Raw genomic sequence first — 16,841 nt, forward strand, 5'->3', positions numbered from 1 at the left:
CACTGTGTTAGATTTAGCAGCAGCAGTAGACTTGGAGATGTTATGCACTTTGTCCCTGTATCTGAATACAACAGGTCTGGGGAACTGGACACTTCACCTAGCTCTACTAATTCACTATAATGCTCCAATTCTTCCCCGTAAGACTGCCCCGCTAGCTGTAATCCTATCCTCTGCTTGTGAGGCTGATGAAGATGGGACTGTGATTTAGTAAAAAAGGACCAGAAATATTGGGCTTCAATTGTGCTTGTCAGGAGGGGAAATTCTGGTTAGATGTGTGAGGAAAAAGGAGGAGCATGAGAACTGAAGTGAATACAAGAAAATAGTTTTCACACCCCAAAGGAGTTTAAGCTCAAATCTTAACTGCTGATGATCTGGCTCTGTAGCTATGCAAGTCATAGCAGTACAGGAATTTTCCGTTAAAAAGATTACTTGCTTTAGATGGTGACTGCAAAAATAAATCATTTTTGTGGGAAAGTGTCTCCTTGATTAAGTCACATCATCAGTGACAGGACATCTGCACTGGTTAGGGCATGCAGTACAGAGGACATAGCTGGAATATAGGGCTGCTGAGAGGAGCAATGCTGCTCCACAGGTGGATGCCATTTCATGTTGAAATGCTGGGAAATATGTACTTAAGTAAAACTGAAACATTTGCTCTTTATAAAATGGCATCTCCTTAGTGTTCTATTTCATCAAAAATACAGCTTTTCTGTTTGATTCAAGATGGGAACAATGTGTTTTAGTATCATGTCATTTTTCTCATTCTAATGATGCTAATTTCCTTTTTTCCTCTTTTGCAGTCATCACCAATAGAGGTTTTAAGCATGCTTAATTGCCACTTTTAAGTTTCAAGTGCTACATATATATTATCTGTATGTTTGTATCTTAAATGCTTGGATTAAAGGCAAATCCACCCCCTTCAGTAGCAGACAACCTGTATATAAATGTTGTGAAGTCTAAACACATCCTGAAACAGTGATTTCTTGAATTGACATCACCAAATCTGTTTCTGCCATGCAAAACTCTTTGCTGTTTTCACATACGCTATTTACATGCACTTTGTTGTGTCCCTAAGAACTCCTTACCTGCTGTTCTGTTTTTATATACCCATGAATACTTTCCAAAAACCTAGTGATTGCTTGAATAGCTGTAATTAGATCAAAAAGCCTCCCACGTAGAATTGTGAAAGCTCAGGTTAGAGGAATAAGGTATGTGGACTCTTCCTGTGATATAAGACCTAATATCTTGTAAAACAGCTATATTAGAATATGACCTGGCACTGGAAACAAAAGAGTAGAAGGGATTTCCAAATTAGTTTGTTGGATTGTTTCCCCGTCCCACTACTGCATGCCGTCACCATACACGTCCTCTTTGTGGGCTTATCAGGATGTTTCAAATTAATTCAAGTTGGGTTTGTCCCATCACCAGCCCCTCTTCCCCACAACCAAGTCATAGTGGCAGGGTGTTCCAGAAACTTACTTGTCTTAGTTTCTCCATCTGTAAGTCAAAGACTTTGACCTCATTCTTAAATACCTCTGAGATGCACTGGTGAAAAGTACTGTACAAGAGTAGATATTTTTGTTCAGCTGTGATGCTCTATGAATGTTCTTACTGTGTATGCTTATGTATGTTTTATAATGTATATATATTTATATATATGTTATATATATATTTATAATACTTTCTCACAAGAGTTGAAGTAGTTGACTAATATCACTAGTTCTAGTCCTCACTAGCAGATGACTGAAAAAACATGCTTCAAAACATCTGTATATTTGGGCTTTGCTTTTGGTTCTTACAAGTCCAAAATTATTTTGTCTTGCAGTTTGTTTTTATTTATTAAGAGTTTTGACACATACTTTTGTGTGCACACATGTTCTGTAATATAACATGTAGCCTTTAATCCTCCAAAGAAAGCCTCAAAGGGCAGAGCTCAAATGACAGAATGTTTCTTTAGGAAAGAACTGTGATATATGTGGCATCTGTATCGTGCAACATGAGTTTATTATGGCAAGCCTGAATGTTTATGGGGTGCAGGAGTGTTAAGTGATATACATATATATATACACACACACACATAAAAATAATAAAAATCTCTCAGACATAAAACATTCCAGAGCTCAGTAGAGAATTATTAACTTTAAAGTCACACCTCAACTTTTTTTCTCTTTCTTTTCTTTTCAACTGTTTCTTATTACAAGCAGCATTTCCATTGTTTTAGTTGGAAGAAATTATAGAAAATCCATTCTCTGGGTTTCTTGGCATGCTAATTTCTCTGTTTGCCAGTATTTTTCTCCTTGCTGATTTTACCTTTCCTCAGTGCTAATCATTTTCTCTCCTATTTGCATGAGGTCTCCTTGCAGCAAGAGGAGGAACAGGTTTTTATTCTGGTTTGTTTGTTTTTAATAGGGAAATAGCTTGTATATTCCATCACCTTTTTAAGCTCTAAATATTGGCTGGGGAATCTGAGGCAGCAAAACAACATGATTGTACTTAGAATGTGATTGTCTAAGGCTGCAAAGCAGAGAAGTCTATGTAAGAAAGACTTGAAGCGCGGTATCATACTCAGATTTTTTAGGCCAGGATGGATCAATATGGCCTCTTAGTCTGCCCTTCCCTAGAATGCAGATCTCATTTCTGGCATTTACACCTTCTTATCTGCATATGAAACTCAAACCTTATAATATAACTTGCACGATATCAACAATAATCAAAGCTGGTATATTTTGTTCACCATAGATATTGTACTGTAGTGCTGTTGTATTTAATCTACTGCATAAGGAGCTGCCATTTTAAAGGATAACCACCTACAATTTTTAATGGAAACTTTATTTGTTAGAAACTTCTTTGCACTAGTTGTTCGTTAAGCATTACAGTGTAATTGTTCTGACTGAGCACTTAATAAATAATAGCCTGGTCTATATTCTCCATGTTTACTGGTATCTTTTTCAGGTTTTGGTTTTGTTTGTTGGTTTGTTTTGTTTCCTAATCACAGTGATCTCCAATGTTGTTAACTGTTCATTTCATTTTACAACCAGATGGTTGTCTTGTGGGGATGATCATCAGGGACATGTTCATCTTGTTGAAGATGGCTAGATATAGCTCATTTGGAAGTCAAAGTGATTAGACTTCAGTTCACCAGACATGGCTAGCAGTAGTTTTTTCTTTTTAGGACCTTTCATGTGTTTCAAAGGCTAGGACCTGGGTCAGTGAAGTCAGCGAGAATCTTTGCGATGTGGATTTTGACCTTAGGGGTCTGATCGGTGACTGTAAGTGAAATATAGACTATGAGCAACTTTGAAACAGCTGCTAGTAGAGCATTGACTCATCTTGGATAGCCTGTGGGTATCTGGAATTGTTGTTAATACTTGGAGGAATTGTTTGTCTATTCTGAATGGCTTTTACCCTATGTCCACATAGAGCTGGGATCTCAGCTCTTCTCCTATACTGAGCCCAGCTCAACAGCACAGAGATGCTGTTGCTTTCTAGGTCAGCCTTTATGGGAGCTTTATATGAATTATGGAATAGTTTTGTGAGGCCACAACTGTGATTACAGGTTTAATGATGCTTTAAACAAACAAAAATGTAATGGCTTTAATCAGTGTAAAACAGGAGCTTCCTGCAGGGAAACACCAATAAATGTGACTTTGCAGCAGGGGTACAGACCCGGCTGGCAGCCAGCAGTAATCGGCACACCACATAGACTTTGTGTGTTAACTTAATTATAGCACAGTGCAAGCAGCAGCTAGACAGTTTTCTGTGAGGAATCACAGCCAGCGTGGCACAGAGTCCATGCATTTAAAAGTTACCCATCTGATCCATGGCCTTAGGTAGTGAGAGGCTGGAGCTTTCACAGCCAGTTTAGCCTCGTGATGTGACTCAGAGCAATCTCACCTTTGTCAGGGAAGCTTGTGTGGGCATGAGAGCCTTTGGATGGCAATGGGGGCCACTCTAACCTCTCCTGTATAATCTCCAAACAGCTTCTGCCCCCTCTGCCACCTCTAGTCCTCAGGAATTTATCAAAGGAACAGTCACTTTTGCTACTCACTAAACTTTGTAATGCAGTTTTTTTCTTCTCTTTTTTTTTTTTTTTCCTTTCTTCCATTTTGTGGCTTTGGTTTACCTTTTGTAAGTTCCTGGGAAGGGTAAGCAATCTTATTTTGGCTTCATGTTCAAGTAAGCCTGTATTCTTCCTACATGTTTGGCTGGGACATGGAAAAGATATTTCTGGTTTATTTAGATACTGTGACTTTTTGGATTCTGTTTCTTTCAGTAATGATTAGGAGCATCATCCTGAGTTGGGTCCCAATGTACTGTACTATCCGCTTCAGGAAAAAAAAAAAAAAAGTGCTCTTTAGAAGAGCTTTTGGCTTGGACAATTTGAAAGCAAGTATGCCCGGAAGACCAGACATGGTGTCATGTAGTTGTATTATAAGAGGATAGCTAGAATCTTTTCCAGGAAATACACTGTCAAACAGTGGAATTTTTACCTGTGACTGTCAGTAAGAAGACTGTGCTACTGAACTCCCCCCAGTAGCTACTTGTCAGCATTTGCACAAAGAGATACTGAGCAAAGAGAGAAATAGATGGAGCAGCTAATCCTGGTGTTTGCATAGGAAAGTCTAAGGTACAAGACTGTAGAACAGTCTCATGAGTGTTGGACAGCCTGTTAAAGCACATTCCTGTGCTGATTCTTTAGTTGCCTTCATGCAATAAGACAAAACAAGCTAGTAGCTTACTCAGCGATTGCTCAGTGCTTCAGCTATACACACAGCCTTTCTGTATACAAACCTAGCATTTTCAAAGCTGGAAGCTTGTCTTTGATTAAAGTTTAACAGGTGAATTTGAGGAATTACTACGATGTCGAATATCCTAGGTTGTATTTTGTTGTTTGCATGATGCTAGTTTGGTATCTTAGGCATTCCACCAAGTTTAATGTTTCTGCTGATCTTTTCAAAAGGGAGACTCAGATAGCAAGCGCTATTTGAAATTCGCTTGTTCTGTGTTCTGCATAGATCTCGGCTATGTGAACCTTGTGACCCCAAAACCTGTGGGTTTTGGTGGAGTAGGTTGGAAGAGAATGAAACCCACTTCATTTCCCTACTCCCTGAATTTAAGGATGCCACCACACTGGACCACTGTCCATGACCTTACCCTGTGTAACTCTAGGTTAGTATTATAGTCGCTGTTTTGCGGTTAGAGAGGTAGTGCCCTAGGGCAATTGCATGTCTTGCTGGATCACGTAACAACCTGTTTGCAGAGTGGGGAATGCAACTCATAATCCCTTGACAGCAGTTCATCAGTCTTGTACTTGCACAGAGACCTTTAGCTTAAGAAGTTCATTCCAGTAAAACAGCAGATGAAAAGTGTGACAATGTGGGTTCATGTTGTGAGTCTAGTGCATTGTGAAAGGAAAGGTGGCCAGCAAGTTGTGTCAGACTGCTTTGGAAAACATGTATTTCCAGAAACACCTGAGTAGCACTGAGGTTTAGGGTGTATCTGTGCTGTGTAGTGAAGCAGAGGCAGTTATTATGAGTGTTGTCTTGCACGAGCGCAGCTCTACAAGTTTCCAGTTCTGGAGCTAGCCAGGCATCTCTGCATCACAGTCCCATTAAATAGTGTATTTATATTGCAAGTCCCTTGTTGCCAGCGGACTTAGGCTCCTAAATCTCATAAATGTTTTTGGGAACAGTTGGTTTCCTGTCTGCAAAAAGGAGACATAGACCATTCCTTTGTTTGCACTTTCTGTTTATGCAGCAAGGAGCAGGGGTATCATTACAGATCCTCACCTCAGTTGGGGTCTCTCCAACAGATAGTTGTCTTTTATGCTACTTGCAATATTAACTAATTCAGCTCCAAAAATAGGAGCCTTAAATTGTATTTGCTGTTTTCTTTCTTCTTCTGAGTAGTTCCGCTAATGGCCCTCACTAAAATAATGAATATGTTTATCTTCCTGATCTAAGCGTGCAGCTTGCTCACAGATGATTGCCTCATCACTATACTGTCTCGAGAGCCATCAGACTTGTGGACACAGGCCATATTCCCTAATTATTGTTGTAAAAGACAGTAACTAATGCCTGCTTGTGCCCCTCACAGAGTCTACACCTGCAGCACCTTGATGTAATATGTTCTGATATTTCTTCTAGGGATTTGTGTCATGTATGGAACGGTACCGAAGAACTGGGCAGGAGTTGTATGCCTCTTTGTACAAGAACCATGTACAGGTAAAGAACAGGAATATTGTGCAACATCTTTCTGTTGTTGAAAGGATGCTCTTGGACTGTCCTGAGAAATCAGGCATTTCAGAAGTGAGATGAGTATGCCCAAAGGAATACTGAGAGTTGATGAGTCAATACTTCATTCCTGACATCACCACTGAAGTGTGATGTAGCACCACTCACCAGTCAGATTACTCACTTTGCCTTTAGGAGCCTTTTTTTCTTCTGTTTTAATGAATTATTCCACTCTCACAGTGGCAGAAATGAAACTCAGGACTTTGACCTTTTTTTCTTATCAGCCAGTAAAACTTTCCAAGAGATCTCAAACTCATAGACAGTAAAATCTAACAAATATATCTTTCTGTTTCAGAATTGGTCATCGGAGACCAACAAGCTTTTCATTCTTGGAAATTCTCAGCTCTCCTTTAAATTGATATTTTAATGCCCCCCAACCACTGCACACACCTCCTAAGTAGGAATAATTAAATTTATGCCATGCTTGGAGGGAGCACAGTACTCTTCTGACTGAGACTTTCAGACTGTGTTTTCAGTGATCATGGCTGTTGCCATTCGACACGGACATTTGTCAGAAAATATGGAGTGAATAAAACCTCTGTGGTGTTCTTCTCCTGGCTCACTGATTTTGAATTGGAAATCTAAAGAAAACAACCATTTTCAAGGAGGTTGAAGTTTACAACATGCTTATATTTGTCACTGTATCTTAGTTTGATAGTAGAAACTCCCACAGCACAATTTCGGTGGTCAGTCAGACCTGTGCCTGCTGGGTCTACAGTGGTTTCATCTGGTAGGTTGAGAAGATCCCTGTGACTCACTGAGGTGCTCTCATTGCTGCATGGGAGGAGCGAAGTGTGCAGAAGGTGACACAAAATGGTTTTGTCCCACAGATGCTGCAGTGTGGTTACAGCAAAGCAGCCAAGGACTGGATGACACTTGAGGAGCAACTTTTCTACAGAAGGAGCCCGTGGGGAGATGCAACACAATCCTCAGACCCACGATGGATTCTTGATTGTTATGAAGGGCCTTCACGAATGAGGAGGAGGATTCAGCATGTGAACACCCGAGTGACAATGATGCGAATGAAGAGTGAGGTAGAAAGCTTTTGCAGGAAGTGCACAATTTCTGTAACCGTTGCTCATGACTTAATATTCACCTCTTTCCTCTGGTTCTCATCACCTGATTCATCAATATGCTTTGCCATGCATAGAGAAACCACTGAACAGGGCTGGTTTTGAGAGAATAAGAGGGGCCACAATGTGTTTAGCAGTAACAGAATTGTTTTCCCGCTTTTCTGGTATGAGATCTCCCCAGAGAGATAGGAGTATAAACTGACCACACTTTTCTGCTTGCAATACGTCATGGGTATAGCACCTCCCAATGGAGGCAACAGTGTCCACTTAGAAGGCTGCACTGTCCTGTTAGTCTTATGCTTATTAGGGCTGCTAGAACTTGTGGATATTCAGAAGAGGAATTAGTGGTTTGAACTAAGCATTGAACTGTATGTGTGGGGTATATGCTACTGTCTCTCTGTAGTGTCTAAGTGCCAAATCCTATCAACCAGAAGCGGAAGCACTTTAGTATATTAGGAGGTTCCTGTTTCTAGGACATTTTCAGCTTTTATATGAAGCTTGGATTCTGGCAGTTTTCTGTAGACTGGAAGGTATGATTTTTATCCTACAACTGGCCTCATGCAGGGTCCTCTTTGAAAAGACAACAGTCCTTTTGCATAATTGTTGACATTGCTCCTACATTTAATTGTTCATTTGGGTCCTTTCAAATGAGTTTATTTGAATTTCCATGGCATTTGTTTGCAACGTAGTTCTAAATTTGTGTTTTCCTCTGTGACAATGTTCTGAATTATGTTTACCTGTCTGCATATTCCACTCATACCTAGTGTTTTTCAGTTTCTCCTAGCAAACAGAAATGAAACAACTCCTCCTGCTGAAGTGAATCCAGGTAACCTTTTAGGGTTAAATTACATCATCGAAAGAGTGGACAAAAATGGCTGAAGAGGATTGGAGTTAGTGTATGGAGTTCCAGGCCAAAATTTCATCTAGTGAAAAAAAGTTGTCAGTGCTCTAGGTTAAAATGTCGCTGTAACATGTGGGCAAAGACTGATGCAATTGTTATGGGTGGTATATAAACTGTCTTCAGAATTTGTTGCTCTCTTGTTGCCACCAGAAAAATCTGAAAGCAAAAAAACTACTTGGAACTGAAACCTTTGGGCACTCTTGGGCACCTGGAAAGCTCCCAAATGCTTAAACTCAGAAGGAAAAGTGCAGACTTTCCCCCCTGCTTTTAGTAGACACTCCAGTTCCACCTTTGAAATAGTATTTAAAACCAGATGATAGATGGCTCAGAGAAGTTTTAACAGGAATTGTAACTTTCCAAGAATGTGGACAAAGTAATAGAGAGTAGAGGGATATCATCAAGGATATTAACATGTCAAACTGTTTTTCAGCATTCAAAATAGAATCAGATTTTTCAAAATATGGACATTATGTCAACATTTTTCATTTTGCAAGGCCAGAGTTCATTGTTCTGGGCTCCAAACAAGACTGAAGTACTATGTAGTTTCTGCATGAAAGTGGTTACAGTCTACCTCAATAAGAAGGCTGATCATGCCTTCCCTAACTGAATGCACTGCATGAATTTGCAAAACATGACGTACAGCTTGGGCAAGATATGAGTGGGTTGTCTCCTCCTGGCTTCTCTTAAGATCCTTCTCAGTGCTTGTCCCCAAAAGACTACCATTTTCAGTTTTTCCTAATTTCACGTGAGTGTGTAAGCAGATTTTTTTTAAAAAACCTATTTGATTATCAGATGACAAGCCCTACACAGTGTAAAATTAGAACAAATGCATTTGTTTAGTATGTTTGAATCTTTAGTGATTATACAAATTTGTTTTGAGTTATGACTGAGTGCAGCTACCTGTTTTTAGCTCATTGAACTAAGTATCCTTCTTTAGCAGTCAGATTTTACTTCTATTTTGCCTGTTTTTTGCAGATAAATAATGCTGTTTCCTAAAGCAGAACAAATTGGGTGAAAGTCTAAACTGCAAATGCTTTTGGTATCATCTGGCTGCCACTAGAACTGCAATCTCTTTTATACTGATATAGGAGACCTGACATTAAATGCAGCAGAAAGGGAGATGGATAAGAAGGGATCAGATCATGACCAGCTAACATTCTTCCCTGCTCTACATGAAAGTTTCCATTCAGAAGACTTCTTGGAACTGTGTGTGGAGAGACAAATTATATTGCAGGAGTTTGCAGAGAGTGAAAAGGTAGGAAAGATGAACTAGAACATTTTCTCTGGAAAGATGGCATTTCAAAGCATGAATTGGATGTGGAGGCCTCTCTGTTCCTTTCAGTTTGGGGTTCAGGTGGATTCAGGCTACAATAAACGTCATTCCTGTCTCTTTCCCTAAAGCAATTACAATTTTCCAGCCTCTGTATGAACTCCTATATAGACTTATTCTTGAAGAGCATTAATTAACTCTTTGAAGTAACAGAAAAAAAAAATGTGTATGTGACCAAGGTATTCTTGTACCTCTGAGACAGTATTGCCTGAACTGGCTAAAGACAAGGCAAATTATGGGAATTTAAGAATTCACATCCTGCTTCTCCACCTTTTACCCATGCTCAGAACAGTGCCTGGATCAAATTTATTTATTACCTCTGGAAGAGTGTGCCAATTTTGTACAGGTCGTTAGTTCAATGATTTTCAAATCTCCTCCTGCTGTATATCAGAAAATGTTGTCTTCCTCCCTGCACATCTTTTTCTTCTCTGCCTCCCCGTGGGTACTGGACAGATTATTTCCTCTAAGGCTGTAGAGACTTGCCCTGTTTCCTGTTTGGTGCTTTCATTGTGTGTCATCTAGTCAAACCAGTGCTGTTCCTTCTGTGTTGTTCTTTGTCCTTTCCATACTGGACTGGATGACTTTCTCCCAGATTTCTCCCCAGCATAAGGAAGAGGCAGGTTCAGGAACAATGTGGGAGGACATGAACTGTGGAGTAAATAGGAGTGACTATTAGAGGGATGGTAACTTTGGTCTGGTGTTCTCAATTTAATTCCTTTGCTTGAAAGCCAGCAACCTGTGCTTCACTTTCAGCGTAGTCTCCTCAATGGTGACTCCAAATCAAATCGTTGATGTTGGATATGCATGGCATGTAGCCATTTTTTTCAGGACTCTTAAGATTTTTATCATGAGGAGTAGACCTGGCCTCATTCTCTGATGTTTTGCAGTATATGTGTTTCTTCCAATGGCATCATTCCCCTTGTTGGCCCAAGAGTTAGCATCCCGTAGTAGAAAAAAAGGGTCAGACTTGGAGTATTTAAACTGTGATAGCTGTAAACAGATATAGAAATAATTAATTTTTGTGTCTCAATACCATTGCTGAATTTTCTTGATGCTTTGCCAGTGGCCAGGAGTCACATTTGTACTTTCTAGCATGATGGCTTCCTCATGCTGCTAAAGCTGTTGATACACTGTCTATACAACATAATTCATTTTACTGCCCCTCCTCCTTTCCCCTGCCTCACATACCTCTCCCCAGCAGAAGGAGACAGGCATGAAAATGTGAGGCATGTTTTCCATGTGCTGATCTCATTTTGAGCCCTCAGGCTGTCTCTTCTCTGTGTAACTCTGCAGGAAGCCATCAGAAACGCCAGGCATGTTTTTTTTTCCAGCAGCAGTCACCACGTTGCTGAGCTGACAGGAGTACTAAAAAAAGCAGGAGGGGGTGACATTAGCTGTCCTGCGCTCACTTAGTGCGCTGCGGTCCTGCCTTGTCAATGGCTGCCTTGTGAGCTGTTTGTTTGCACTTTAAGCAGGCAACTGGAACCATCTTACCTACTACACAGAAAAGTCATCGCAATGCTTTGGCAGACGCTAGACTGATTTCTGGAACACAGGGATAACCCTTCTTTGGAAAGTGGTCATTGTTTTATAATGTCACCCAGTGCTATTTTTTTGCATTACCATTAAGCAGACACCTTTACATGTATTCAGATATGTGAGATAGCTTTTTGCAGAAGCAGCATATCAAATGCTGTTGACATTGTCTTTTGGTTCAGTGTCTGTTTTCAGCAAGTTCAATCTGGAGAATATGAGTGCAGGTGGGATATTAACATGCCAATATCATCTAGTCTTTTGTTTTATCTTGCTTGCAAAATAGACTAGAAAACATATCTAGGCATTCTTGTGAAATTAATTCTAAGTATTAAATAAGTTTATCACTCAGACTGTGAGAGAAAGAGACTGTAAAGGAGAAAGCAAATGGATGCAGTTTTAGTATAGGCTAAGGAAAGAAGCTACTGAGTGGTGAAGATTAGTCTGACAGAGTGGACACTGATCATATGAGGGAGCAGTCATACTCTGAGCAACACCTAGACCATGCTAAGTACAGCCTTTAAACATGTCCTTTTTTGGTTGGTTGGTTTGTTTGTTTGTTTGTTTACATTCTAAACTACCCACAGAATAATGCATTTCCCAGAAATAAAAAAAAAAATAATGCCAGACCTGTACAATTGTAGCCTCTAAGGACATAACCACTTGCTGATTTTGTCATAAGACTATCCCTTCTGCTTTACCAGTACATATGGTAAAATAGTATCTATGTGTATATGCTCAAAGCATAGGAAGTTTTTTTTCCTGTGCATAGAAGTCAATGTGTGTAATTCACTAGATGAATATATCAGACTGCAGGTGCAGACTTACAGGTGTTGCTGTCAGGGCTGTCCTCTCAGAAATCTCTGAACTGCCATGCTCTGCCTCCTTGGTTTTACATTTTGCTGAAGCTCCATTAAGGTTATAGCATGTACAGGTGAAGGTTTTATTTTGCATGTATCTTCAGTATACTGAGACTGTACGCACTATAGGCATGGAAGGAGAGGTTTTATGCAATGTGGGTGATGTTACACAACATGTGCTGCAGAATTGTGCAAGAGAAAGGCAAATAGGAACCTGTCGTGACCTAATCTATCAACTTGCCTACCAAAAGCCAGAGCTCAACCCTTTAAATAACCCTGACTTACTAGCAGAGACAGGGAGATTGAATTCCTATAGCTGCAACCTGAGCTCCCAACTGTGAGATTCCTCCCTGATCTTTACAAGCTTAAAGTACTCCTGCCAGGTTGTTAATGTGTGGTTAGCACGTAATAGATGAAGAAAGTGTTGGAAGGCTTGGGGAATGTTTTTGGTGTAGAAATTCTGAATTTTGGAGAAAAGTAAACTTCTGTTTGCCAACAAGTCATTCAAGGTGGTAAGAAATCCAAACAGCTGGGGTAATAAATCTGAAGTTAATGAGAGGGCATGGCCCAGCAGAAATCTGGGCACAGCGCCTTTCCTTGAAGGTGGGGCTGGAGAGAGCACAGGAGATGCCAAGGACAATAAGGGACTAGCATAAATCAGAGGGAGTGAGATCAATGGTTGGGGGAAGGGAGCTGATGAAAGAACATGCACAGTTCAAAGAGGGAGCAGATGAGCAGATATATTGTTCAGCATCTAGGACTGGCTGAGCAGTAAATCTACTTGGTGGAGCCAGTGTTTCTAGGGGCACTACACATACCTAACATGTCCAAAAGACATCAAGGCAGCCTGTTTTCATGGGAACACTCTTACACTTCATCCCAGTGTGAGGATGCAGCAGTAAAGAACTTCACATAGGGTGATGTGGAGTGGCAACAAGAACTAACTATTGTGGTCAAAGCAGAGGATTAAGAAGCCAAGTCCTTGGCACAAGCTATTTTTCTTTCCTGTGCTGCAGTTTCACCTCTTCCCTCCCTGCTGTGGGAGCAGAGACTGTAATGGCTACCTCACTGCAGGGAGGAGCGCTGAAACTCCGCTCGTTCAGATCGGAGCACCTGAAGAACAATGCGTTGCAGATGACTACTCCTCTGACTTGCCCTATCTGGGTTTCTCCTGCAGTAGAGAGGTTGCTGGGAGCCCCTTTCCTAGCCCATGTTCTTTCACCCCTACCCCAGCTCAGTGAACAACTGTGCAGAGGTGCAGAGGACAAGATCTGACTCATGCTGTGTCCCCCCAAAAAAAAAAACAAAAAAAACCAAACAAAAAACCCCACCACAACAACAAAAAAACCCACAAAAACAAACAAAGCCCCCACAACCCAAAAATAAACCACAAAAAACCAGCAGCTTTAGTCAGATTTCTGATCTTTTGGACATGTTCTTTCACCATGCTTCTTGTGCTCCATGGGTACCTCCTAGTGTTCCCCCTTTACATCCGCTTCTAGGTGGTTCTCTTTTTGTGCATGTGTGTTCTCATTCATCAAAAACCTCTTACAATTTTAAGGCTGTAGCTGCTCCCTGGATCTCTGCAGAGCTCCTAACAAATCTCAGGGTCTTGATTACCACCTCAAGCAAGCACAGTGGATCCGCTAACAGTTAGTTGCTTTCTGTAGAATGATGCAACAGGGAAAGGAGCAGGCAGACTTTGCTGTGGTTATTCCTGACAGAGTTATAGGAGAAGTGGAAAGGGCATGAACTTGAGTGAACTGACCTAAGGGGAAATTCAAGGGCTCATATTTGCTTTTGGCAGTATTTTCTGTTTGAGAGGAGCCTGGGGTGAGACAGAGACGTCTGGGTGTGCAAGAGGTATGAGAACAATCCTATTAGAACTGGCTTCCAGATGCCATCATCAGCTAAGGGATGCTAGCTTCTCAGGCTGGTGATGGGCCGGGACAGATGGCAGCTTTCATCACAGAAAGCAAGGACAAGAGCAGTTCCAGTGTTCATGGCCATGTACAATAAAAGAACATTCTTCTGCTGCTCCCCCCTTTCTCCTAAATATCTGATATTCTTACCTTACAGCATTTGGGAAGTTGTTAGAACCTGAGAAGTGCATGCTGAAGAAACACCTCTCACATGAGTTTTTGTCCCAGTGGAGTAAGGGAGGGAGGGTGATTGGAGGCTACCTGCAAAAAATAATGTGTCCTGGGTCTTCCAAAGTAAAGTTGTGACTGCAAGGCTTGCTCTCTAGCAATTGCAATGGTTTCACTCAAGTATAAACAGAAGAAATTTGATCCAATGTTTGTAACAGTTCAAATGTGACCAAACCTGAGCCTAGAGCCCCTGCCACTAAAGACTAGGTCAAGTAGATTTAGTTTCCTTTGGTCATCAAGCAGCTGGAGAGAATGAAGCAACCTGTCATGTATTCTCAAGTTTTGATTAATGAGATGCGTGTGTGACAGATTCAAAATAAGATCAGACTTCGACAACAAGCAAACTAACAATCATTGCGGGAAAGATCTTGTGAGTGGCACAGAGAAGTGGACCAGTATTGCTCTCACTTATCGCAATAACACAGATCTGTTTCCCTAGCAAAAATTGCAAAAGCAACATATTTGATTTCATGTACTCCTAGTCATTTTAAACTCTGTGGCCCTAAGTAACATTAACCTTACTTTACTGACAGGTCCTTCATAGCTCATGCACCCTGGGATTCCTCAATACACAACAGAAAGGGCAGAAAGAGTATGTAACTACAGGTTTCACCTCTGATTCCTGATACAATGCTACCTGAATATGTTGCTTTTTATGTGTACTTTGCAAAGTTTTTGTACCTTTTGCTGATCAAGTGATTAGAAACAGCTGTGAGTATTTATATGGAAACATGAGATGTGACAATGGGGAGGAAGAAGGGGCTTCAGGAAGTCCCTAAGCCACTGGTTGCTGAGAAGGTATATGAAGATCAAGAATCACTCCATACCTAGCATGTTTCTTGCACTCTTTCCTTGAGCTTCTGTTACTAGGAGGTAGGACAGTTGTTTAGATGGACCTCTGAACTGACTTGGAGTAGCCATTCTTCTGTCCTTATTCTGTAAAAATGCTATGCTCAGGAGATTGTGTGACATGGGTGTGTTCCAGTGACACAGGTTTGCGACTTTAATTTCCTTGCTTTGTATTTTTCCCTGGAGGCATCATGCTAACACCACTGGAGTCTGCAGGAGTAGACAGCTAAACAATTCCAGGGTCTTTGAAACAGTGTCAAGACTGCATCTTCAGGCATGTAATTCCTTTGGAAATCTGGCTCTTGACCTCTAGAGCAGATATGCTTTTACAGCTATTTTCTTAAAGGTAACTGAAATATTTACAAACAGCTCTTCAGAAAAACAAGAAAAAGAAAAAAACCCCACATGCCTTTAGCTTTAATTCCCTCATGCGTCTGAATGAATAGAGCTATCAAGAGATGCAGCGCTTTGGGCAATACATTAGAAGGTAATTATTCAATTATTTTATGTCATGTTTGCTTCATTGATTAATGATTCTAGTGGCTGGTTAATGGGATTCAGTTCTGTTTTGACAGAAAAGGAAAGTTTTTATTTAATCTATGGTAATTTCAGGCTGCTTGTTTCAGTGCAGAACTGTAGGTACAAGACTGTCCTGATGGGGGTTCTCTAGTATACCTCTTTGTCAGATCTTTATTATTCACCTGGAATAAAATGAGCCCAGTTCTCCAAATGAGAATGGACTCAGCCCAAGGGCTCCAGTATTTCTAACAGTGCAGATGTATTTAATTCTGTTGGGGGTGTTAGCATAAAATTGAAGAAATAGATTTGGCACTGGTGACTGCTGCTCGTTGGGCAACAAGGCCTGACAACGTGCCCTGGTCCTGCCTTAGGTGGAGCAAAAAAAATGATTATTTGTGCCAAATCATATTAGTGATTGTAAGCAGGTCTCCTTCACAATCAGTGTGCCTCCCAAAACCACACGTGATCTCTGGCATATGGACTGGGTTTGCCAAGGTGGATTTCTTAGAAGACTGGATTTCAGCTTTTGTGTCCATTTAGCTATTTTACACAGCTGCCTGATGTTTCAATATTTGATTACCTTCCTTTTGGGAAGAAGCAATCTTTCTGCTATTTAATTACTTCAGGAAACCCTGTGGTTTGCTAATGTGAGCAGAATTCCCCAGTATTCTCAGTGCAAGCATACATGTCTCTAACCACATAATGGCACATACACAGGCACTCGGGTTGAGAGTTCTGTGGTTGGCATGTCACCACAGAGACAGGCATTCCTGTGGGATCTGCAGGAGAGGTGATGAAAAAATGCTGGCTGCTTCTTAGAAATAATTTAGAGAAGAAAGAGATTGAAGGTATTTTCATCAAAAAATACCCACAGAAATCTTCCAGGGTTTTTTTTAAAAATTTTCTAAACCTAGAATGAAAACCACATTTTGTGCCCACTCAACTGACTTCAAAATGAAAACCCCATTTTGTTGGTAAAATAATTGCTTTTCAGTGAAAAAAAAAAAAGGAATATAGAGGCAAGATTTTAATTCAATGATTTATGACATGATCTAGTAGAACCAATGCTATTTCTGGGTCATTTTTGCATGCACAGAAAATAATACAAGGCCACTGTTCTTATGAAGATTGCTAGAGGTAAGATTATTGAGATCTTAAGAGAAAAAACAAACTTCATGATACTTTTCATACTTTTCAATTGGTTTTCTTAAGAACTTTGCACTAGATTTCTGAACCAGCAAACTTCTGCTGTTAAGGAAATAACTCTTGGATCTACTCCCTCGTACGCAGCCCTCTGGTCCTTGCAGTTTTGGATTGACTCAGCTTGCAAATT

At 40.5% G+C, this 16,841-nt stretch overlaps 1 protein-coding gene across 1 annotated transcript in view; it reads left to right on the plus strand.

The window, feature by feature from the left end:
- The window catches only part of WDFY4 (WDFY family member 4), a 148,688-nt gene that overhangs the window by 69,493 nt on the left and 62,354 nt on the right, over positions 1-16,841 (plus strand). The window contains exons 39-42 of the mRNA XM_065638992.1: positions 6,147-6,224; positions 7,124-7,327; positions 8,141-8,192; positions 9,356-9,522. Of these exons, the coding sequence (XP_065495064.1) occupies positions 6,147-6,224; positions 7,124-7,327; positions 8,141-8,192; positions 9,356-9,522 (501 nt within the window). The remainder of the gene's footprint in view (positions 1-6,146; positions 6,225-7,123; positions 7,328-8,140; positions 8,193-9,355; positions 9,523-16,841) is intronic.

Source organism: Caloenas nicobarica, chromosome 7, assembly GCF_036013445.1.
Source record: "Caloenas nicobarica isolate bCalNic1 chromosome 7, bCalNic1.hap1, whole genome shotgun sequence".
Lineage (NCBI taxonomy): Eukaryota > Metazoa > Chordata > Aves > Columbiformes > Columbidae > Caloenas > Caloenas nicobarica.